Source organism: Stenella coeruleoalba, assembly GCF_951394435.1.
Source record: "Stenella coeruleoalba genome assembly, chromosome: 18".
Classification (NCBI taxonomy): domain Eukaryota; kingdom Metazoa; phylum Chordata; class Mammalia; order Artiodactyla; family Delphinidae; genus Stenella; species Stenella coeruleoalba.
Genome location: NC_137164.1, coordinates 69,541,935 through 69,566,020, shown reverse-complemented (window position 1 = coordinate 69,566,020; position 24,086 = coordinate 69,541,935). Strand labels below are relative to the sequence as shown.

Here is a 24,086-nt window from a genome sequence, read left to right as displayed (position 1 = left end):
TGTCCTCAGAGCTCTGCAGTTAGGGTGCACCCAAAAGGAGGCGGGGGAATTCACTATGTGGAGGAAACAAACACACGTTGTTTTTTTTTTTTTGACAAGGCAAAACTAGGGGGTGGCTGGTGGATCCCGGATCTCACTCCAATCATCGACCAACTGGGGGCTGACAGCTCTGTCAGGGGCCGCACAGCTGTTACTTTTATGTATGGTAATTCATCAGCTGGATGTTCATTTCTGGGGGGGCTGTCTATACTAGTAATAAGTATTCTAACATACTGAGAAGGCTCAAAATCATAATTAAACAAAAATCACTGCAGAAATCATACCAAACCGTGATAAAATTATGATAAAACTTAAATCAGGCGCTTCCCTGGAGGCACGTGGTTAAGAATGCAGGGGACATGGGTTCGAGCCCTGGTCCGGGAAGATCCCACATGCCGCAGAGCAACTAAGCCCATGCGCCAAAACTACTGAGCCCACAAGCCACAACTACTGAGCCCACATGCCACAACTACCGAGCCCATGTGCCACAACTACTGAAGCCCACATGCCACAACTACTGAAGCCTGTGCACCTAGAGCCCGCGCTCCGCAATGAAGAGCAGCCTGCACTCGCCACAATTAGAGAAAGCCCATGCACAGCAACGAGGACGCAATGCAGCCAAAAATAAATACATATATAAATAAATTTATTAAAAAAAAACAAATCAGACACTGATTTTGAAGGGACTGGCTAGTATCTTTAAGAATAAAATAAAAAGAAAATAAAGGAATGAAGAAAAATGTAAGAAAATCTAACAAAAATAGAAGCCACTAAGAGGAAGTTAATACTCTCCTATAAAGTTAAAACTAGCCAGATCATGTACCAAGACCATAAACAAATAATCTATTTTAAAATGTATTCCAAATAAGCACATAATTTGAAAGCTACACCACAGCCCTAAGAACACAAACCATTTGTCTTCGCTTTCTCGTTCAATGACCAAACAACTTCGGTGACTTGAGACTGAGAATCACAAGAGATCACTAACCAGTCAGACACGGATCCCTCTCATTAGAAACCTCATTATGAGTGTGAGCAAAGGAAGAAAGTCTAGTGGGATTTAGTGGTTTATTTACCATCTACAACTGCCACAAGTTTTTCTCACTAGGATCTCTCTCTCTCTCTCTCACATTAAAAATTCTCATACATGCAGTTACTCCTTCCTTCAACCATTAGGTAAAGGGAACCACTCCACTGGAGATAAGAAGATACAAGAGGGAGTTTAGGGTTAGGAAGGACAGGTTTTAAAAAGGCAAATCAGCTGAGAATTTTGCAGAGGCGCTCTGGGAGGAGGCCAGGAAACTGAACTGCTAACACTGGAACTCTATCCCTCATCTTTGAGGACGGGGAGGGGTACCATGGGCCTGAAGGCACAGTTACTATGAGGAGAGCTAAGGTGATAAGCCCTGGGAACGGGGTGGGAGACTGAGATGCTTACTGGGCGCCACTGGCCGAACAGAACAGAAATGGCCCAAAGATATTCTCCCCAAACATCAAGAATCTACGTTACTTTGCGTCTCCACTGAAACAGTTACAGTGAAGTTGGTGAGGGTTTGTAGAGGATTGGAACAAAAGGGGGAAGGTTTGCAAACTATCCTGCACAAGCCAAAGTGAACGTATAAGCATCCACTTGAAATTTCAGGGAAGATACTGAAAATACTCCTTTAAGCAAAGAATGGTATGTCATAAACAAACACTATTAAATGACTGTTATTCTAAGAACATAATGATGAATGAATAAGACAGGCTTTGCTTTCAGAAAGCTTACAATCCAGTTGGGAAAACAAATGAGAAAAGAGAACAGGACTTCCCTGGTGGCGCAGTGGTTTAGAATCCGCCTGCCAAAGCAGGCGACACAGGTTCGAGCCCTGGTCCAGGAAGATCCCACATGCCGTGGAGCAACTAAGCCCGTGCGCCGCAACTACTGAGCCCAAGTGCTGCAACTACTGAAGCCCACGTACCTAGAGCCCGTGCTCCACAACAACAGAAGCCACTGCAATGAGAAGCCCGCGCACCACAAGGAAGAGTAGCCCCCGCTCGCCGCAACTAGAGAAAGCCCGCGTGCAGCAACGAAGACCCAACACAGCCAAATAAATAAATAAATTTATTAAAAAAAAAAGAGAACAGCAATATAGGACGATAAATAATAATGATAAGGACAGTGTCTAGGAAAGCATGTAAGAACACAAAATCCAGCTTGGGGGAATCAGGAAAGGCTAACTGAAAGGGAGGTAATAAAACTTAAATTAATGGAGAGCACCCACTATTAGTAACCAAGTACATACCTATGATAACTTCCTTACTGTACTCCATTATATTTTAGTGAAGGTAAAATTAGAAAGACTTTTACAGGACTACTTCCTCCTTCCCAAACTATTTTTTTCCCATGAGGAAATTGTGGACATTATCACATATATATATATTTTTTTCCATTCAACACAAAATGTTACAAGCACATTTCATACAAAATGAATTTGGATATATGCTTTCAAGGAATTTTAACTGAACCAGGAAAAAGGTATATAAGCCGATATACTAAAATGAAACATTTTAGGGAATTCCCTGGCAGTCCAGTGGTTAGGACTCCGTGCTTTCACTGCTGAGGGCCTGAGTGCGGCCAAAAAAAAAAACTTTTAAGTGCTATAGGATATGAAAAAATTGCTATGAGAGCAAACTAAATAACTGTCACCAGGGACTGGGCCTTACTCCTCTTTGAACCCCCAGGTCCTAACACAGTGGTTGGCACATACACATAAATACACAGTGGGGGGCTGAATTAATATCACTAGATAACCCCAAAGGTAACAGGTGAAGGCCCAGTTGGTCTTAAGGGATTAAGTAGGCGTTTACAGGTGATTGTAGAAGGCCTGCAGGCAGATTAAACCCCACGTGCAAAAGCATGTGTTGGGGAAAGACCTGGAACATCTGGGTGAGAGCAAAGCTGTGAAATGCTGTTGGTGGAAGCACAGGTGGGGTGCTTCAATGGTGGGGCGGAGTGGATGTGGACAGAAGAAGTAGTGGGATGAGAACCGAGGCTACGCAAAGAGCTGAAGCTGAATGGCAAAGAGCTGTGCAAAGTTCAAATCTGGCGGTTTCAACGCAAAGACAACTGGGATGCCCAAATAGTTCTGTTTTATATTAAGCAAAGGTGTGATGGGTTGTTTTGTTTTGTTTTTTAAGGAAAGTACTTTGGCCATGTGAAGGGTGACCAATGGCAGCCAGGAGACCCGCTGGCTACCATGGGTTTATTTCCAGGTCCAGTCCAAGCCCCATCACTTGTCCGCGAAGCCTGATTGCTCCAGCTTTCACTGGTCCCCTGATCAACTTCTGTTAACAGTTACCTGCAGGACTACATCATCTCTTAACGCAGAATGTTAGGGACCTGGCAGGTGCCTGAATATTTGCTGAGGAAAAGACTTAATCATTTATTTAATTACTCCTCCTCTCATGCTGGCCACCCTCTACATTTAAAGAAGCCTACACGCTATCACAAGAGAACTGGGCCCAAGGCCGTCACCGAAGAATGGGACTCCCCACTGTGTTCCTGAAAACTCTCCCTTGCACCCCTAGTCCCCTACTCAGACACCACCTGCCTTTCCAAATGTCCAGTTCAACCTCCTCTTCCCATTTCACTCTTTCCTTCCACTTTATTTCTATCCACTGTCTCATCTTAATGATGTATACACAGCTCTACAAGATACATTTGTTAAAGGTAAAGGGGGGAAAAAAACCTTAAAAATTCACTCATGTTTGCAAGCCACCTTAGTGAACTTCTTTCAGATGGCCATGTTTAGGTCAATCTCTCAGAGTTCAAGTTGTTAGAAGATAAGAGTTATGTTTTCATTTTACTTCAAATATGTTGTTGCTCAAACATTTATTATTACATGCATATAATATCTAATGCGTATTCATCCTTCAGACAGATGGTGATTCAAGATCCAGCATAAACTCCCTCTACTAAATAGCCTTGCTTAAAAAAAATCAGTGTTTGTTTAACACTTTCCATGAGCACTTTAAGAAGTCACATGTAATTAATCGCCTCAATTTTCAGAGCAACACTGTGGGATGAGAATTACTGCTACTTGATAGAGAGAGTAATGGAATTATCTGATAAGCAGGTCCGGGAAATTCTACAAAAGCATTTTTACTGAGACACTACTCCTCCAAACTCTTCTGATCCCCTTATTATCTGGACAAAAGAGCCAGTGACCACTTACTCCAGCTGTTCTCCTCCCACTTATCCCTATAAAAAGTAAACACACACCACACCAGAATGGAAACCATTACTGCACTGTAATGAAGCCTCAATGAGGTGATAGCTGTCACTGCTGTACATCTTCGGAGCTCTTAAGAAAACTGGACAACCAGAGCTACCAGGAGGGAACGCATCACCTGCTCCTCTCTGATGCACCAGAGCTGCCTGGCAGGGCCACCATGAGGGGTCCTGCGCTCCAGAGTGCTGCTGAAGAATGAACAGGAGGGAACAACGTTCCCAGAGGGATTCTCTACAGAGTCGGCCGGACTGGGAACCGGACTGGTTCCCTCCCCACCCCCCCCACCCCCGGCATTACATCCTAACTTCCAAAATGCTACCTCAGTTATACAAGAGCACAATAAGGGATGCAGAGGAGGGAGAGGCATGGGGGAGGAGAATTATTAAACTTCAGAGTTTTAAGAAATACAGTGGAAAGACTGATACAAGGAAGAGATCAGCGTACAGGAGGATTAGGTTAGACATTTGGGAGATGAGTCTTGAAACTGTTTATTGCTGGGTTTCGGTGTAAGGCTCAGGCTACTAAATTTACAAAAGTCAAACTTTGAAGACTTTAATGAGAATGCTTTCAACAGAGAGACACATTTTTAAAAATTACCTTTCGGCATGGTACCTTGATCTAACGATTTCAAAGGTGGCTAGGGCAAAACAAAATAACTTTAAAAAATCATGAAGTATGTTGTCTTACATTTTGAGGCTGAAAAAAAAATACGTAAGGATAATTTAATGCAGTCTGAAGAGTTCGCCAAAAACAAAGTTGGGTTCTTCTTTATATCAAAGACTAAGCCATGCGTTTCACTGACCCTAACAAGTACATTGCGGAAGAGAGTTAAAAATAGAATACATGAAACTACCAGAGGAAACAATTCCGGAAGTTGACCGAGTTATCTTCTTGAAAGCCGGCTTTCGTGTTTCAAGATAAACTATTCCTCCCCAAACCAAACCTCCCGAACGACAGCAATAAAAATGAAGTTCTGATAGGTCATTTGCCCCTTCCCTGTTTCCTTCCCACCCCCCGCTCCCATGAATAACAAAACAGTAAAATCCTCCTTTGCAAATAACAGGCACCCGCCGGTTGGTGCCCAAGACACGAGGCACCCGCGGAAGAAGGCGGTGTGCTGGGCAGAAGCCCGAGGGCCCGGGCCTGGAGGCGCCTGGGTAGGAAGGGGCTTCCTGGGCGACCGGCGGCCCCGGGCGCCCCGACCAGCCGCTTTTGTCTGGGCCGGGATCAGGGCCCAGCCGGGGCGCCCGGCCGCCGGCCCCTCGCACCCCGCCCCCCGTCGGGCCCTCCGCCTCCTCCCGGCGGCTCCCCCTCGGCCGCAGAGCGGGCTTCGGCCTGCGAGGCTCCGACGCCGCGTCCCCTCCGCGTTCCCGGCCCGGTGGCAGGCCGCCCGCGCCCCCGCGCCCGGGCCCTCGGCGGCTGCCGCACCTGCATGCCCGGAGCCCCGGGGTCGACCCCCGTGTCCAGGACGGCGATAAGCACCCCCCGACCGTCATACTCCGGGTAGCGGCAGAGGAAGGACGCGGCCCCAGTCTCTTTCTTCGGGAGGAGGCCGTGGAAAGGGAAGGGCTCCTCGTTCGCTGCGGTGGCCATGGACGCAAGCTGGAAGGCGAAGACGAGGCAAACTGCCAGGTTGCGCGCGGACGAGCGACGCGAGGACACCCGGGCGGCCGCGGGCCTGGGCGGGGGCGAGGGGCGGGGCCAGCCACCGGCCAATCCAGGCCCGCCAGGGAGAGGCGGCCAATCGCGCGCTGCTACGTAAGCCAACGGTGCAGCTCTCTGGAGCTGGGCCCGAGTGTTGCCCGGGCCGCAGAGAAGGAGGTGGAGTCGGAGGCGTTGATGGAGGCATCAGTTCTCGAACCTGGGGTCTTAAAGAGACTTGAGTTTGGGAATTTTAGGGGACGGCCGGCTCCCAAGCAAAGGGTCCGCATGTCCCGGGCCGAAACACTCCTCCGGGAACGGGAAAGGAAACGGGCTGCCAGTCTGTTGTAACAGGTACCTCCCGCTGGCAAGCGATGGTTTCCGAACTTGTGGTTGTGGACTAAACTTTTCGGTCAGCTGCTGCAGAATCCCCGGTTGCCCCGAGGAAAGGGAGCCAACTCACGCTCGCTAAACCCCTAGGAGTGTGGATTTTGGCGAAATGCCGGTACAAAAATTTTTGAGAGAGAGTTCTTTGATTCAGTGGTGTAGGGATTGTGTTCCCCTTTCTCGAGTGTGTCCCTTTGATGGGGGCGATGTGGGGGCGTATAGGGTGTGGATGGGCCAGAGCTGCCATCAACAGGAAGTGGGTTGTAGGCCGTTCAGTCGGCCTCGTAGCCAGTAACAAATACCAGGCTGAAGTGGGCCCCTCCTATCCTCATTGCTCACCCTGGGCTTCCGGGATTTCTGAAAAATTCTTTTTTTTTTTTTTGTCACTCTCTCTTTAAATTGATGTTTCTGGTTGGTCCTGAAGGTTCTCCACTCAATTATCGAGCCAAAATTTGCAGTTTTTCAGATTAACAGTGGCGACTATCAATTGCTCCGTGCTGCACTAGTGGCCCTTAATGATCTTTCTGTCCGTATTCTTGCCAGGGTAATCTTAGTGTTTTGTGTGGATGTGCCAGCGACCCCTTTGGCAATCTGGCTGGGCTTATGGACACCTCAGAACAATTTTAAACTCATAAAATTTAATATATAGAATTACTCCGGAAATTATGTTGAAATAGTTATCAAAATATGAAAACCAACTTTATTATATAGCAAGTTTTATACATATAATTATATGTATGCTTCTGTGCATGAAATAACAGGAGCTAGCACCAAATCTAATAAGCTCCCATAATTTCAAAATAGTAAAGAGCATAAATAGTATTTTGACACACCTGTAACGTACTGTGATAAACATTTTTATTGGTCAAACAGTAACAGCTGATACCACTCTGGTTATTACCTACATCTATAATTGAAGGAAATATTTAATTAAAAGGTTAGTGGAAGTAAGGATGTATTTTTTTTTTCCTACTCAAGTTTTTGAACCCCATCAGATTCTATTATGGACTCCAGGTTAAGAATGCTTGGTGTAAAGGGAAATTCTATGTACACCAGTTTCCAATCCATAGGATTGGGAGATTCTCCACTAAATCTCAAAAATTACTGTAATGGCTGTGCAATTTCTTTGAGTTGATTACTTGTCCATTTCTTCTATTCCATAAATCTTAGAGAAGCATGTTCTCTTTAGTGGAGAGGAAATGGAGAATAGTTAATGTTTTCTTTCCTACTCCCAACTGTGTTTATGTTACCTCTAGAAAAGGGCTTAAAATTAATGGTAAAGAAAAGACATGCAGAAGATATCCAAATAGAACATGTAGTGACAGAATGGAATAGCTTCCAGTTTCAAAGGAACCGGTAGTCCAGTTGCTTCATTTTACAAATGAGGAGCAAAGGTAGACAGGTTTACTGGCTGCCACGGGTTATGAAATGGAGTTAGTGAAAAAGCTGGATTTCTGTTCTCATAGTCTGCCCCCAGTATTTTCTACCACACCTGTTGTGCTCTCCGACCAGAGTGTCACCCAGTGAATGGATGGTGAATGAACTGTTCATTGTGAAACCAAAGTGGCAGACTTTTTATTAGACTCCTATAACAATGTTCTTTAAAAAAAAATTTTTTTTTCTTACGGCTCCCATAAAAATGTTTTAGAAAAATTACGTACCCTCTTGTATAGTTTTAATATAACTTTTGAAATTTGTCATCATACGTTCAAGAAATTATAAAGGATGTGATATCTGGCATTTTATAAATATTGACATTCTTTAATGAAACCTCTACATCATTCATTTAAATATAGCCAGTTGAATGTTACTCTTTGATATCTGCCATTCTATTTATATACCTGAACTTATTCCATTTAAAATCAGATATTTGACATCACTATTTCTTCTTGAAATTTTATTAACATTCTACACAGAATTTTATCCTAATGTAATTTACATCTATGATGGAAAGTCCTATTGATCATTTATTATTATCTGCAACAAAAATATGTATGTTAATATTTAATTTAAAATTTTTTCCTGGGATCAAAGTGTTAAAATTTTCCTTTTGGATTATCTTTCAATTACTGGAAAGTTGATCAAAAGGACATAAATAAATCTTAAGCTTTGATAAATATTTGATTAAGATAAAAATTACAGAACAAAAAGAAAATTTTTATTGAAAATGCAGTTCTTAAAAAGATGCATGAGAGGCATGTTTCGGGGCTTTGATGAAAGGTTTTGCTGACAGTTTTTCAAATCGTCCCTTTATTTGATGGCCAAGAAGCTATTTCACCTGAAGGTGATGCACGATAGTAAGATGCCTTTTTCTAGGAAGCTGGAGACCCAGCTGTGAAACAGGTGCGAAGGGGAGGCGATATGTCCTCCCATCACAGGCACGTCTTCAAGCAGATAAGTTTGGAAAAGAGTAGATAGGACATGTAAGCCTCTGGAAATTGATCATATTGAAATTATCCATGGCTTTAAATCACAGTTTGAAGACCACTGTTTTATAAAACCCCCGAAATCACTTTAAGTCAATAAGAAGTCGTTTACTCTTTGTCTTCAAGCCACAGTATTCTCCACATTCTGCGTTTACACCTCCTCCTCTCTGGATTTAATGACATTGCCAGCTAAGGGAACGCTCTCAATGCCAAGTCCGTTTGTGCAACTTGACAAACAGTTTGACAGTTCATTGGCTTTAAGAAGAAAACAATGAAGATACAGATAAATACAACTAGGGCTTAGGAATGGGGAGGAGGGGGAGGAAGGGGTGTCAGGACACAACGAGGTCAGCGGACCGGGGCATCCTATGTGGGGTAAAGTAACAGGCTGGACGCAGGCACCCTCCCACACAGCATTGTTCGGAGCGGGAAGGGCAGAGCAGGGTGTTCCCGAGGGCCACCTCCCTTCCCCGTCACCTGCCGGGTGGGAGGCTGCGCGCCAGTGCAGAGGTGTGGGCAAAGGTATCGCTTCCCATGAGTCACTTTCTTTGTAGCTATTGCGGCACCGTATCATTTAGAGAATATTCTTTAATCAAGTATCCGAAACTGCGCAGAGATTGTGAAAGCGTCATCGTGTCCCAGATGCCGGGCGTAGAAATCCTGCGCAGCGTTAGCAGCGAGGCCACTCCTCCCGTGGCGGCTCCCAGGCGGTGATGGAGGGAAGTAGGAACGCTAGGGCCGGGCCGTTCCTGGGAGATGAGGTATTTCCGTGACAGCAGATTTGGGCTGGCAGACTCCCCTCCGGCTTTGCCAAGACTCCCCTTTGCTTTTCTCTTCTTTTCTCAGGGTCTAACTTGCCTCGCGGCCTGATGGCCCTCCCAGCCTTTGGTGGACCCTTCACTATTTTACCTTACAGAGGCATTTCCCCCGATAGAATCCTTGCTTCTTTGAGCCAGTCTTGGCACTTGCTTGTCGGAGGACCTGGACTAAACTAGCTCACACCAAACCGAGATTCAGGTGCTTCAAACTTCACCACTGCTTCCCCCTGGAGGCCAAGGCCGTTATTACCATTCCTATCGAATATGCCTGCTTCCTAGACATTCTCCAGTGCAAAGCCAGATGGACAAAGGTATTTAGCAAAGCTTAAATCACATGCCTGCGTTTAGCTGTAAAAGAGACTGGGAGATTAACTTCTGACTTCTTGCATGGGTAGGCAGGACTGATAATGTGGGAAATTCTATACACATAGAAAGGCCTTTCAAAAGATGCCTCTTAATTCAAAAGATTTGTTAATTGTACCGAATAGCCACTTTGCCAACATATATATATCTATAATATATCCATTTAGCCTTAAGGCTTACATGATTCTAAATACTTTAGATTATGCTTGCTATCCTCTCACTTTCTGTTCTTTCTACCTCCAAACTAAATTAAGCATTATAACACAGTTCCAGGTCCTTGAACCTTCAATAATAAAATGATAAACTAGGCAATTTGGACCAAGACTCCTGCTGACAGTAATCAGAAAAACTGGACAACACATGAAAAAGTATACTCATTGGCAAAAGAGGGCTAACAGTGTGGTGAAGAATTTCTGGAGTGGATGTAAACTCAGAAACTTGAGCCTAATGTTTAGGACAGCCTTGCCTTTCAGGGCAAAGGGAAGTGGGGAGAAAATCCTGAAAAATTAGAAAAGTGAAGGCCAGTGCTCACTTCAGCACACAAACTAAAATTGGAATGATACAGAGAAGGTTAGCACGGCCCCTGTGCAAGGATGACACACAAATTCTTGAAGTGTTCCATATTTTTTACCTAAATGGGAAGGAAATCCAAAAAAGAGGGGACATATGTATACGTATAGCTGATTCACTTTGCTGTACAGCAGAAACTAACACAACTTTGTAAAGCAACTATACTCCAATAAAAAAATAAAAATAAAAAAGTGAAGGTCATGAGCCAGTGAGGTGGGCCTTGTCAGATGGCCATTCATGTCTAACCATTGCAAAAGTTGGTACTGGCAGGTGGATGAGAGCTGGCTTTAGAAATCCGGAGATCTGAGCTTTAGTCCTAGTTCTCTTGGTTTGTCATTTTTAAACAAGGCAGTGAACCTCTCTGGACCTCTGTTTCCTTGTTTGCATCGCAAAGAGTTAATGGAACTTCTTTGGTAGCTATGGGGGGTGGGGGAGGGATTTGAATCAATTTCAAAACAGCACGTTTTATGGTCAGTTAATATTAAAAAAGTTTCAAAATATCCCCCAGGGCAGAGAAAGGTCATGTGCGCTTAGCATACTAAGGCTAGGGTTGTCAGTTCACGAGAAATAGAGTCAATGTTATATAAATAGGAGAAGTGTGAATTTTTCACATAGCAAAGATAGGTGCCTCCCAAGCCACAGTAGAAGTCTCTCACCGCTTTCCTCTCGTCTGTGGGACCAGAGCTGCCCTTTCTTCCTTCCTGACAGCTCTGACCAGCTTTCCTTAGGAGCAGAGGCCATCCCTTCCTTCTACAGAATCCGTAGAAAGTGGGCAGAATAGCAAATCCATTGGCTTCCAGAGGACATTGGAGCTGGTAGACTTACAGACACATGAAAAACGTGGTGGATGGGGCTTAGGCAGAGAGGCTGCCCTCCACGCAAAGCACAAGCAGATGAGGGGCTCAGCCGTGGGTGGCCACAGGCGCAAGTCCGTGCCCCTCTCTGCAGCCTTCCCCAGCTGCGTTCACTGCCATCTTCAGTAAAACACCGATTGCCGAACACCTGTCAGTCCAGGCTCTGCTGTGGCAGCATGAAAGCCCACATTTCAGTGGTATAAAGACAGTTTTCAGCCGTGCTCCGTCTCCACTCCAGCTCCACGGCGGGCTCTGCTCCAAGTTCCACCCAATCTTGGAGTCAGGCTGGAAGAGCTGGCAGTCTCTGGAATGTTCCTGGTCACCACAGCAGGAAAATGAGAACATGGGGAAACGTGCACTTGATCTTAAAGCTTCTGTCACTCTGCTCACACACCACCGGCTACGGCAAATCCCAGGGTCATGGCCACGTTCAAGGGGGAAGAGAAACGCAGTTCTATCGTGGGCCCAAGGGAACAATAACTGGGATATTTGAAGTGTCTTAATTACTACCAGAACCTCATTGACGTTCAAGACGTTTTCACTGTAGTGAAAGATTGGTTATGTGAAACCCCAAACAGAGGTGCTCCTCTCTCCCAAGGTCAGCATCCCATATGAACTGCCAGCCAGACAGTGAGGACACCTATTCCTGGATGGCCACCTAGGGGGAGGTACAGGATGGCAAATACTCCAGGTCGTCTCAGGGGAGCTAGAAATACATCTTAGGGTTCGGAAATAGAACATTCAGTTAGGGAGTTTGGGATTGACAGGTACACACTGCTATATTTAAAATGGATAACCAACAAGGACCTACTGTATAGCACAGGGAACTCTGCTCAGTACTCTGTAATAATCCAGATGGGAAAAGAATTTGAAAAAGAATAGATATATGTATAACTGAATCACTTTGCTGTGCACCTGAAACTCACACAACGTTGTTAGTCAACGATACTCCGATATAAAATAAAAAGTTAAAAAAAAAGAAATAGAAGGGGTAGATTATGACTGCTAAGCTCAGATGGTTCTATCCCTCCAACTACATACCACCTAGCACAGGAGTGCTCGATAAATAGTTAAACTACACCAGGTCCTCCCTGGGTAAAGAATTGTTCTGAAATAGCCAATTGCTTCTTACATGGCTTCTAATACAGAATAAGTTCTCAACCTTTGTGTATTAGCCTAATTTAATCTTCAAGTATGCACACTATTTGGTTATTACTGATTGCATTGTCTCTCAGGCTCTATTTTTTTTTTTTTTTGGTTCTGATAAGTGAGAAAAGAAAATAATAGAAAGCTAGAGTAACCTTATGGTTTCTACTACCATGGATAAATAGGAATGCCCAAGAAACATCTCAACTTGAACAGTGTAAAATTCTCTAGACTTCTTTGTATTGTGTATCTTTGCAGAAATGTTGCATGCATAGAAAGAATATGTGTGTATGTATGTGTGTATGTATGTGTACATATACTCTATGACTGTATACATATGTATGTATGCATACATAAATGTGTAAATGTGTGTGAAAAAATATATGATTCCTCTCTCCTTTTTTATATAAATGGCAACATACTGCACTGTCCTGTACCTTGGTTTTTTTTTCATTTTACACTATTTCGTGATGAATATTAGTACAGAGAATTATTTCTCTTTCTTCTTAATAGCTTCATACTATTCCTTTGCTTGTGTCATCATTTATTTAACATGTGAGTTAGTTTTATTTTTTATTTTTGGCTGCCTTGGGTCCTTGTTGCTGCATGCGGGCTTTCTCTAGTTGTGGCGAGCAGGGGCTACTCTTCATTGCGGTGCGTGGGCTTCTTCTCATTGCGGTGGCTTCTTCTTTCTCTAGTTGCGGCTTGCGGGCTCTAGAGCGCAGGCTCAGTAGTTGTGCCACACGAGCTTAGTTGCTTCACGGCATGTGGGATCTTCCTGGACCAGGGCTCGAACCCATGTCCCTTGCATTGGCAGGCAGATTCTTAACCACTGCGCCACCAGGGAAGTCCCAAGTAAGTTAGTTTTGAAATCTCTTGTTTTTGAAATTGGAAATGGATACTTCCTTGCCAGTACAATTGTTTCTAAAATGTAAACGTTTCAGGCCATAAAAATCTTCAAGGGGGGTGGGATGAATTGGGAGATTGGGACTGACATATATACTACTATGTATAAAATAGATAACTAATGAGAACCTGCTGTATAGCACAGGGAACTACTCAATGTTCTGTGGTGACCTAAATGGGAAGGAAATCCAAAAAGGAGGGGATATACGTATACGTATAGCTGATTCACTCTGCTGTACAGTAGAAACTAACACAACATTGTAAAGCAACTCTACTCCAATAAAAAAAATTTTAAAAAATCTTCAGTTCCTTTAGTTCTGACAAAGTCAAATTTCCATGCATAACTATAGAAGTCTCACTCCTATCCTTGGAGGACTTCAGCCCCCAGTCCCTGCTAAGTGGGCAGGAAGGATATACCCCACCTCCTTTCTGGCCGTAGGTGATGGGACCAGGAGTGGTTCTTATCCTGAGGCAGATGAAAGAGCCCATGAGCATGTAGTGTGTGATGGAGCGTTTGAGTGAGGTTCTTGAAAGCTGGATCCTCGGGGCCCGCTGCTGGGGGACTGAGAGCCCTCTTTAATCCAGAACCGCTCTATTCTCAGACAAGCCCCGGCGCACCGAGCTGCTGCTTTTGGTTTGATTAGTGATCCCTCCGTATCCTTATATTAAACATTCTTATTTGATAAGCTTTGGAATTTTCTCTTCCTTAATCAAAAGAGCTTTACCTAGAACAGAGCATATGGTGCTTATTTTGTTGCACCCATTCCTGATGTGTATTAGTTAGCAAACACATACTCCCACTGAATTCCGTGACAGTAAATCACACTTATGTGGACAGACATGAATTAAATTGTACAATGCAGGAATTGTCCCCAGGTAGTTCCTGCCCTCTGTGGTTTCACTGTAGGAAGCATCTCAGCACTGTGGGACTCTCCACGAGATGGGCACAGGCCGGGATCTGCCCAGCCACTGTGGCTGTTTCTACTTGCAGTACCTGCGTGGGATTTCCTAAGTCCCATCCACCTGCGTGAACTTGGAGTGCCAGAAAAACATGTTAGGCTTTGGATTCCAGTGAAAGCCTAATACTGGTGATGATCCTGAGTATCCTGACTTGATGGAGAGAGAGGCAGAGAATATGCGAGTAAAAGCACTTAGAAGTTAAGGGTTCTTGCCTCTGGGACTGGGTCTGTCACTAATTCGCCTCACAATCTTTAACAAAGCCTCAGCGTCCTCAACTACAAGTCTGAGGGTTTCGTCAGAGTTAAATGAGAAAAGGTACCTTCTGCAGTGGCAATAAGTAATTGCTATTATTATATCGTGGCTGGGATGCAGCAGCGATTCAATGCGCTGAGGCTGGTCATATCATTTGGATCCCACTATCTAAAGTTAAGACTTCCGTAGAGCAGGCAAATTGATTTTTTTTTTAAAGGATTATTCAGTTTGCAAGAAATCGTTTTTAAAAATCAACTTAGGCATGTAGTACAGAGACCTTATAAGCCTGTTTCCTTGAGGTAAATAGATCAAACAATTTACTCCATTAGTGGTGAAACATAACATGGGCAGATATGATTTTACTGTTTCTAGAACTTAATGGGTTCTTTTAACTGTAATAAATACATCTCCAATTTCGTAGAACTATTTTTTTTTCCCTTAACAAAAGAATGACAACTGGAGGACAACTTATAAATATCACTTTGTGTGTGAGGGTGGGGTGGGGGGAGGGTAAGAACACTTAACATGAGATCTACCCTCTTCACAAACTTACAAGTACCAGTACCTTATTGTTAACTATATCTGCTGGTGTACAGCAGATGTCTGGAACTCACCTTGTATAACTGTAACTTTATACCCATTGAACAACACCACCTCACATCCTCCCCTCCCCCACCCTGGGAGCCACCGTTCTATTGTCTACTTCTATACCTTTGACATTTAAGTGCCTCCTATGAGAGAACTCAGGCACTGTTGGTCCTTCTGAGGGATGTACTTCACTTAGCATCCCTTCCAGTTCCATCCCTGTTGTTGAAAATGGTAATTCCCTTCTTTTTTTTAAGGCTGAATAATATTCTATTGTATGTATGTACTACCTTTTCTTTATCCATTCATCTGTTGATGGACATTTGGATTGTTTCCATATCCTGGCTATTATGAGTAATGCTGCAGTGAACATGGGGGTGCAGATATCTCTTCAAGATCCTGATTTTGATTCTTCCAGTATATATCCAGAAGTGGGATTGCTGGAGCATTTGGTAGTTCTGTTTTTAATTTTTGAGTGAACTTCATACTGTCTTCCATAGCAGCTGCATCGTCAAACATTCCCATCAAGAGTGTACAAGGACTTCTATTTCCCCACATCCTTGCCAACACTTACCGTGTTTTTTCTCATAGTAGTCATCCTCACAGGTGTGAGGTGATACCTCATTGCACTTTTGATTATAATTAAAAGCTCTGTAATTCCACTGCTCTGAAATAGAGACCAACAGCCAAAATTAGACTTTTTCTGTGGATTAGAATGTCATGTACAAACTTTTCATTTAGCATTATATTGTTCTCATTTTCAGAGTTTAAAAACTTATTTTATAAACATGATTTGTATATAGTTCAATGGATATACCAAAATTTTTTGAAACATTCCCAATTTCTGAACATTTAAATAGTTTCTAAGTAATTAAATGGTTGTAATATTTACAACTGAAAACTGGCTATAGAAGAAAGTGAACTGCAAATCTACACATTGTAGGAAAGTATGCTGCTGTGGTCACAAGCTTAAAATACGATTATAATTCCATTATAATTATTCTTAACAGGAGTAAAAATTTCTCAATTCTTTTATTCACATAAAATTTCATTCAATATCTCTCTGTGTGTGTGTGTGTGTGTGTGTAGACCCTGGAAAATGTTCTTTATCAAAAGCAATTCATTTAGGTTTTTTTTCACTCAGCATTGGCTTTGTAATAGTGCCGCCTTCTGGTTGGAATTTGCCTTTACAAGCTGGTGTGTTGTCCAGACCATCCCACGGGGCTCGGTAAATTGTGATTTTGTTCCAGTGAGTGAACTGTGGTAAATCAATCTCAGCAGACTACAACCCTAAAGATGCTGGTCTGCTAGGTGCTAGAGGACAAAAAGCATAGGGAATGCGGGAAAAATAGAGAGAACTAAGAAGTTATGCCAAGCATATAAACAAACAAACCATGTAAACTTGCAATGTTCTTTGCTTGTAATTGACTCATTCTCTTTTAGAAAGATACAGTGGAACTGTGTACGTCGCAGAAAAAGTCAAATGAAAAATGTGGGTATACGTGGATCAGGAGCTGTCCAAGGTGGGTCTTTGGGCTACAAGGGCTTCTGCTTATCTTTCATCTAAGCCTTTGAATGTAGCCATTTGAATTCATCTAAAGTGATAGATCCTAAGACCCGCCCCCTCACATTTTTCCGTTTAAAGTATGAAGTTAAAATTTGAGACAACTGCCGTAGGCATACCCAGATTTTCACAAAAGCTGTTCCCTCTTTTATTTTGGTAAAAATAATGCATTACAGCAATTTGTATTCAACACAACTATTCAGAGTCATTAGTAAAGATGCTAAATTTCCTGCTAAATTAGGGTCCAGGATACAGAGAGTTCCCCAGTTCCACTGTTCACTTTCTCACTCAGGGAAGCTTGTAGGTGCGAGTGAGGATCACCATTATAGGAAAAATCATGAATTCCCTCCTGTGTATAAAGCTCAAGGACTAGCCACTTGGATCCAGTGTCAAGATAAGAAAACCCGCACCTTTCAAACGGCCCCTGATTACCACAAAAGGGGCACTTTGTAAGTAGCAAGAATTAACTTGAGACAAACCACATGCATGATCAGGACAACTTATGTTAAGACTGTCAGGCTGAGAATCTCCCACCTAAATGTCCCAAATTGAATGACTATGGGTGCACTATTTATTCTCACTTATTCAACCTTTCAGAATGTGCTTAAAGCAAAACCTTCTTACAGCCAAGGCCACTAACATCTTACTAAATGAATATCCAGATGCATGAAATTCTTGTCATACAGTGATACTTTTTAAAGATTTTTTTTTGATGTGGACCATTTTTAAAGTCTTTATTGAATTTGTTACAATATTGCTTCTGTTTTCTGTTTTTGTTTTTTGGCCATGAGGCATGTGAGCTCTTAGCTCCCCTACCAGGGATTGAACCCGTACCCCCTGCATTGGAAAGCGAAGTCTTAACCACTGGACAGCCAGGGAAGTCCCCATACAGTGATACTTTTAAGCAAAAGACATATACTCCTAATTCTCAGTCATGGAAAATAATACAGGGGTCTTTTCTAAGATAAAAATGGGCACCTAAAAAGATTAACTGGCTTCTTTTGTTTTGGTTTCTGAAGTTGCCGAGCTTCTCAACACAAAATAAAGCGGACGAAGTGCCTGTTGATCACTTTTGCAGCCAACAACCCAAAACTTAGTCTTGAATTGATATGTGAGTATTGAGAATTTGATCTGATGATTTCCCTTTATTCCCTCTCTAAATCTGATGGCAAGCAAAGCCCCTAAATCTCAAAGATGTATTTATATATTCACTTGTAAAACCTATTCATGTTATCTGGACCATCAATCACCACAACTAAAAATCGACCTGACAGACCAGATATGGTGGATCATAAATATTGATTTCCCTTAAGGAGCTAGGAGCTGAGCAGTGTTCCCAACAAGGAAGAGCCTGTAGACGTCTCTGGTTCACCAGTTATATTTGGGCTTGTGAGCTCATTAGTTAGCCATATTCTTCAACTCCTACACTAAAGTATTTCCAAGTCTGTAGGCATTAAGGTTGATCAATCTTTATTGCTCTCAATTGATAGCTTCCCAGATGCTCAAGTTAGCCAAGACTTTTTTATTTAAGAAAAATGAGTTGATAATAGTAAATATATATTTTATAATATTGATTATAATAGATTATAGTTAATAATACCATATAGTACATACTTGAAAGTTGCTGAGAGAGAACATTTTAAGTGTTCTCACCACCAAAACAAAACAGTAATTATGTGACATGATAAAGATGTTAGCCAAAGCTAAGGTAGTAATCATTTTGCAAGATTTAAGTGTCTCAAATCAACACGTTGTACACCTTAAAGTTACACAATGTTATATGTCAATTAAAAGAAAGAAAAGCAAGTTCCTTATTTACCCTCCTTTAACTGTTTTCAATGAACTGACTTCACGTAGCTATTAAAAGTGAATTAATAGACTTAAAGAGATCTTTCTTTGGAAGTCTCTGGAAAGCATCACCAGAGCAGATGATATACAGCATAGCATTATCAACTAAGGGTGAGGGGAAAGTGAGGGGTAATAGGTTTAGGCTTTTGACCTCAATATGGCCTCTCTGACCTTTTGAAAACCCATAAACTCTACGTTTTGAAACTGAGAACTACAATTTAATTCATTCAGTTAGATAAATCATTTCTACAGGAGCAGAGATTTGGTGCTAAGCCCTAGCTTACTGTAAAACAAAGAGCTATATTTAATATAATTGCATTTCAGCTTCAAGTAAAATCACTCTATAAATTTTATCCTAAAAAGGGATTTAGGGTTTGAGCTAGTCCCTTGGCTTCCATGTGACTCTGACTTGCTGTTAGAAATGCTCCATGTGACTAACGTGGAATCCTTTTCTGTAACTGAAAATCTGGTTTCCCTATCTTGCATTGTTATCCTCAAATATTGCCTCTGCCAATATTTTCTTCATGATTTCTCATGAATATTTATATGATCCACAATTTTTTTGCTGGTAAAGTGAACCATCCCATCTATGGCTCTTTGCTGAGTCCTCCCAGGGCACCCTCACCCCCCAAAACATCGTGGATTCTGTTGGTTGGTTTCCATCTCCACCTCTGGCTGTCATGTCCTGGTCTCCAGCTCTGGCTGTAGCAAAGCCAGCTTGTCTTCCGCCCACTCCCTCCAATCCTGTCTCCAGCAGGTCTCTTTCAGCATCCTTTCCCTGTTATCAGCCAAAGACAGCAGCAGAAGGATGTCAGTTTTGCTATCTATGCCTGCACTCTAATTCCACTTCACAGCCAGCCATGGGGTTTGCCTTAATTTAATTTCTATATTAACCTGTTTACAATTTCCTCAAAAGTCACTACTCACATTGTATTTATTCTGCCAGTCGACAGATACTTCACAGATTTGGCATTGAAAAGCCCCCTGGAAATGCAAATCAAATAAAATGTTCAGTTTAGAAAGGGCTTTCAATACACCATCTCAACAGACTCAGTGGTTGAGTATCATGGAATAGAGGCAGCCATGCCTCTACAGTAACCGTTCCCTACTATGAAGACTGCTTATATCTTTAGACTGAAAAATATATATGCCATGTGTATAATGATTCCCTTGCACGACTGTCAAAGAAAAAGGAATGGGTAATATTTCTGGCGAAATTAGCTCCAAGGCTCAATGGGAGTGCAGATTGGAGGAGGTGCTTTTTTCTGATACAGCAAATAGGCTGGAAAAGTGTTATTTGCATGGACTTTATTCCTTTTGAAAATAAGACACTCCGACGCTTGTAAAGCAGGTATATAGGTGAGAGTTAGGGGCTGAGAGATGGGGGAGAAGTCATGAAAGCAGGAGACAGAGCAACTCTCTTTTCATTTTAGTATTTCACAAGTTTGGTGATGGGGATGACTGACCTAGATGGGAGGCCAGCCATCATGAGAACGCTGCCGTGTGGTACCCACACGCCTGAGCAGAAGGGAGGCGCTCAGTGTCAGGAACAGCTGGACGAACCATCCTGGAACCACAGAAGGGTGACCCTGCAGTGAAACTTGCATGTGGAGCTTTGGCACATGCTCCTTTGTAGACTGTCATCCACAGTTCCTGTGTCTTTTCCGTCTTCTACTGCCCTTCATCGCTGAGGGACTGCCCTCCCTCTCCCCCAAATTTGACATCTCAGTGAATACCCCAGGATATACAACCTCCTTAGTTGAGGATTGAGGAAGGCCCCCAACCTGGGGTGGTGGTGCCAGACTCTTCCTGGCTGCTAGGCAAAGCCAGGCACTGCCTTAAGAGCTGGGTGACTTGCAAGAAGTCTTTGATATAATAGCCTCTTAGGTTTTCTGAGCAAAGTGTCTTGCGCACAATAGGTGCTTCATAGATATTTAGGATTAATGGTTTCTAGGACTGGCATTATGGATGCCGTCTTTGCAGCCCACCATTCCGACTGGAGAAATGGAAATTTTGAGAAAACAAGCCAGCCCTGTATTTCTAAGTATGAATCTCCCTAAGGAAACAATCTAATATCGTAAATTCCCTACCAGAATGCAGTTTCCCATTGCTTATGATGAATTCTGTTGAGCATACATACGCGACGACTGCTCAGACGATTCCCTGTGCCACCCCCTCAAATGGGAAGGTGTCTGTTTGGATTCAGCTGGGAGAGCATGCTAAAAATGTCTTCACTTTGGCATTAAATCAGTTTATTGGAACATGTACACTCCAAAACTAGACGCTTCTTACTTCTCTTTTTTTAGTAAAGTATTTCACATTTACAATCTATTTCTGGAGGATCCAGGGACTTTAAATACAAAGGTGAGGATGTGGGTTTTTTTTCTTTTCTTTTTTTTTTTTTTTTGCGTTATGCGGGCCTCTCACTGTTGTGGCCTCTCCCATTGCGGAGCACAGGCTCCGGAAGCGCAGGCTCAGCGGCCATGGCTCACAGGACCAGCCGCTCCGCGGCATGTGGGATCTTCCCGGACCGGGGCACAAACCCGTGTCCCCTGCATCGGCAGGCGGACTCCCAACCACTGCGTCACCAGGGAAGCCCGAGGATGTGTTTTTGCTAGCTAAAAATAGTCATTGTTTTAATTAAAATGCGAAATGATCAGAGAGGAGAGTGTTTTACCTAAACATCTGAAAAAATTTACCGCTGAGATAGAAATCATGAGGACACATGGGTACATTAGTTTAGCAGAAAAATCACCTTCTACCATAAGCCAAAAATAAGCTAACAAAGTTGAACCCAAAAGGAGGATTTTCATAGCTCGTTTTTGACAATAAGCTGAAAGTTTACTTCTAAACAATGGAAGGTAATCCAAGCTCTTCATGTATTCATAAAGTAACTAATTCCCTCATTTAGTTAGCATGTGTAACCCTGTTGTGATAAGGGAACATTGACAGGTCATGTTTTGATGCTTTAGTGATAGATGAGAATTCACTCCTAATTGGTATCTGCAGTAGCAATGCTGGAGTTTCGTGCTAGATGAGGGCTATTCCGTGTGCCCATGAGCTGGTAACTGGTGACATTGTAGGCGTAAATGGTGGCTAAAATAATTGTGTCGGAATAATGAATATCTTGACCATGGAATGTCTCCAGGACAGCTCTGAGAGTCCTCTATTTTTGTTTGTTTGCTATCATGAGAAAATACTCATTGACATAGAACTGTGACTTACATTTCATAGTGTGGTGGGTGATTCCACGCACTTCTGGTATTTCTGCCAGATTTGGGGCAGTTATGATTTCCCCCTTTTGAGAAGCTATGTTCCCTCAATATCGGGATGAGTGTCACACTTATTAGAGTTGAGATGTGGGGACCATTTGCAGCAGTAACCAGGCCCAGAAGCAGATGATTTTGGTAGGGGAAGGAGAGTGTGTCAGGAAGAGGGGAAGCAGTGGCTGGGGTCTGTGGGAAGAAGCCGGCAGAGGAAGGTTACCTTGGCTGGTGTGGCTGCGCTAGGGCACAAACAGCCTTTGCAGTGGGCAGTGCCTTTGACCATTCCTGATTTCCTCAGCCACCCTGCGGGTGTCACAACCATGGGAGCTACCCCAGGATATGCCTCTGTTTATGGAGGTGTGCACAACAGGATTCTGGGTTACTTAGGAAATCTGTTAGGGTAAACATGCAATGGTTTTCTACTGGTTAGTTGAGAGCTTCAGGCCCATACACAACTCTGGAAAAGAAAAGATGCAGCAGAGCCTGAGGACCCACTGGAACCAGGGACACACATGCCACCAGGGGCCTTTTTCCAGTTCCTGACTCTGCTTTACTCAGTATGTTGGCTTCAGTCTCTCATTTCATACACTTCCTTCACTTAGTGGGACACACGGACGCTGAATTCTTGAGTTTTACATCTCATGGTGTCAGCCCCTAGAGAAAGGCTGTCCTTTAGCTCTCTCCAGTATCAAGTCCAAAGTCTTTTGGATTTTACTGTCAGAGAGGGCTGGGTAATTTGGATTTTGGGGGCAGGCAGTCAAAAGTCCGAAGGAAACCCCATCGGATCCCATTATCTCACAAACTCATTGTTGTCCGAAGTAGCTGTGGCCAGAGGCTATGGGTCTTTTTGGTCACTACCCTTCCTCTATACCTATTCTTTCTGGTTTCCTGTGCATCCTCCCTGACTTTGACGTTCACCTACGGTGCTGACTGCTCCTGAAGAGCTGACATGTGTAGGCTGCCTGTGACATCACTGCCAGCACCTGGGCCCCAGTTCTTCACTGAAGTGGGATCTTGATGGTGTATCATTGTGTCCACTACACCCCAATGGTTTCCACATCTGTATTCAACTTCCCCCGGTCTTCAAAGACTTTTCTAAATTAAAATTTCTTTCATTCTGATTTTAACTTTTTATTCATAATCTGAACTTCTACTGTAAACCAAAAAACAAAGAACATTTATTGAAGGCCAGGTGTAAGTCTAATACTATGTTAGACATTTCCATAAATAACTATGTAAGATACATTACACATCTTTATGAGGCTCAGAAAGATGGAGCTTAAGACATCATGTCTGTTTGGCATGGATACCTGCATTATCACCACTGTGAAATCCTTCATGCAACAAGGCAAAGATAATTTACTAATTTAAGTATAAGAACACATCCAATGCTGTATTCTTTGTCGGTACTGTCCGTCAGATGAAGATGAAGTTCGGATCAAATAACCGTGTTAGGACCAGTGAGTTCTTAAGCTACCCCTTTAAACGTTCTGATTTTTTCTTAAACTCATTTTGGGCTTTTTCCCTAGAGAGTCCTCAGCTGTTGCTTCTGACTGTCTTGGCTCCGTCGTTACCACCCGTACATCTGTCCTAAAATCAATTTACCTTCGCTTCCAGGCTTGTTGGAGCCCATCTGTGCCCCCTCCTCATAAGCACCCATCTGTTTGCTGTTAATCTCAAATATATATATATTGTTTTTCAGATTCTTTTCCCTTATAGGTTATTATAAAATATTGAGTATAGTTCCCTGTGCTATGCTGTAGGTCCTTGTTGGTTATCTATTTTATATATAGTAGTGTGTATATGTTAATCCCAAACTCCTAATTTATCCCTCCCCTCGCCCACTTTCCCCTTTGGTAACCATAAGTTTGTTTTCTATGTCTGTGAGTCTGTTTCTGTTTTGTGTATAAGTTCATTTGTATCAATTTTTTTTAGATTCCACACATAAGTTGTACTATATGATATTTGTCTTTCTCTGTCTAGCTTACTTCACTTCATGTGATAATCTCTAGGTCCATCCATGTTGCTGCAGATGGCATTATTTGATTCTTTTTTATGGCTGAGTAATATTCCTTTGTATGTATGTACCACATCTTCTTTAGCCATATATTATGAAAAATATATGTCATTTCTCAACCCTCCAGCAATGCTGCAAGGTAAGAATTATCTATATTTTATAGACGAGGA

General features: G+C 42.9%; 1 protein-coding gene and 1 long non-coding RNA gene across 7 annotated transcripts in view; one reads left to right on the top strand and one right to left on the bottom strand.

Annotated features, from left to right (window-relative positions):
- Positions 1-5,979, bottom strand: part of TPP2 (tripeptidyl peptidase 2) — a 68,361-nt gene extending 62,382 nt beyond the window's left edge. For all 6 annotated transcript variants that reach the window (XR_013824843.1, XM_079902903.1, XM_079902904.1 and 3 more), the window contains exon 1: positions 5,742-5,979. Coding sequence is in view for 5 of the 6 variants with exons in the window: in XM_079902903.1 (XP_079759029.1) it covers positions 5,742-5,906 (165 nt within the window). In the remaining variant the exon portion in view is untranslated. The remainder of the gene's footprint in view (positions 1-5,741) is intronic.
- Positions 5,980-6,123: 144 nt separating this feature from the next.
- On the top strand, positions 6,124-18,771 carry LOC307176694. Its single transcript, XR_013824864.1, has 3 exons — positions 6,124-6,308; positions 16,665-16,744; positions 17,805-18,771. It is a non-coding gene; the product is annotated as an uncharacterized lncRNA (long non-coding RNA).
- The last annotated feature ends 5,315 nt before the right edge of the window (positions 18,772-24,086 follow it).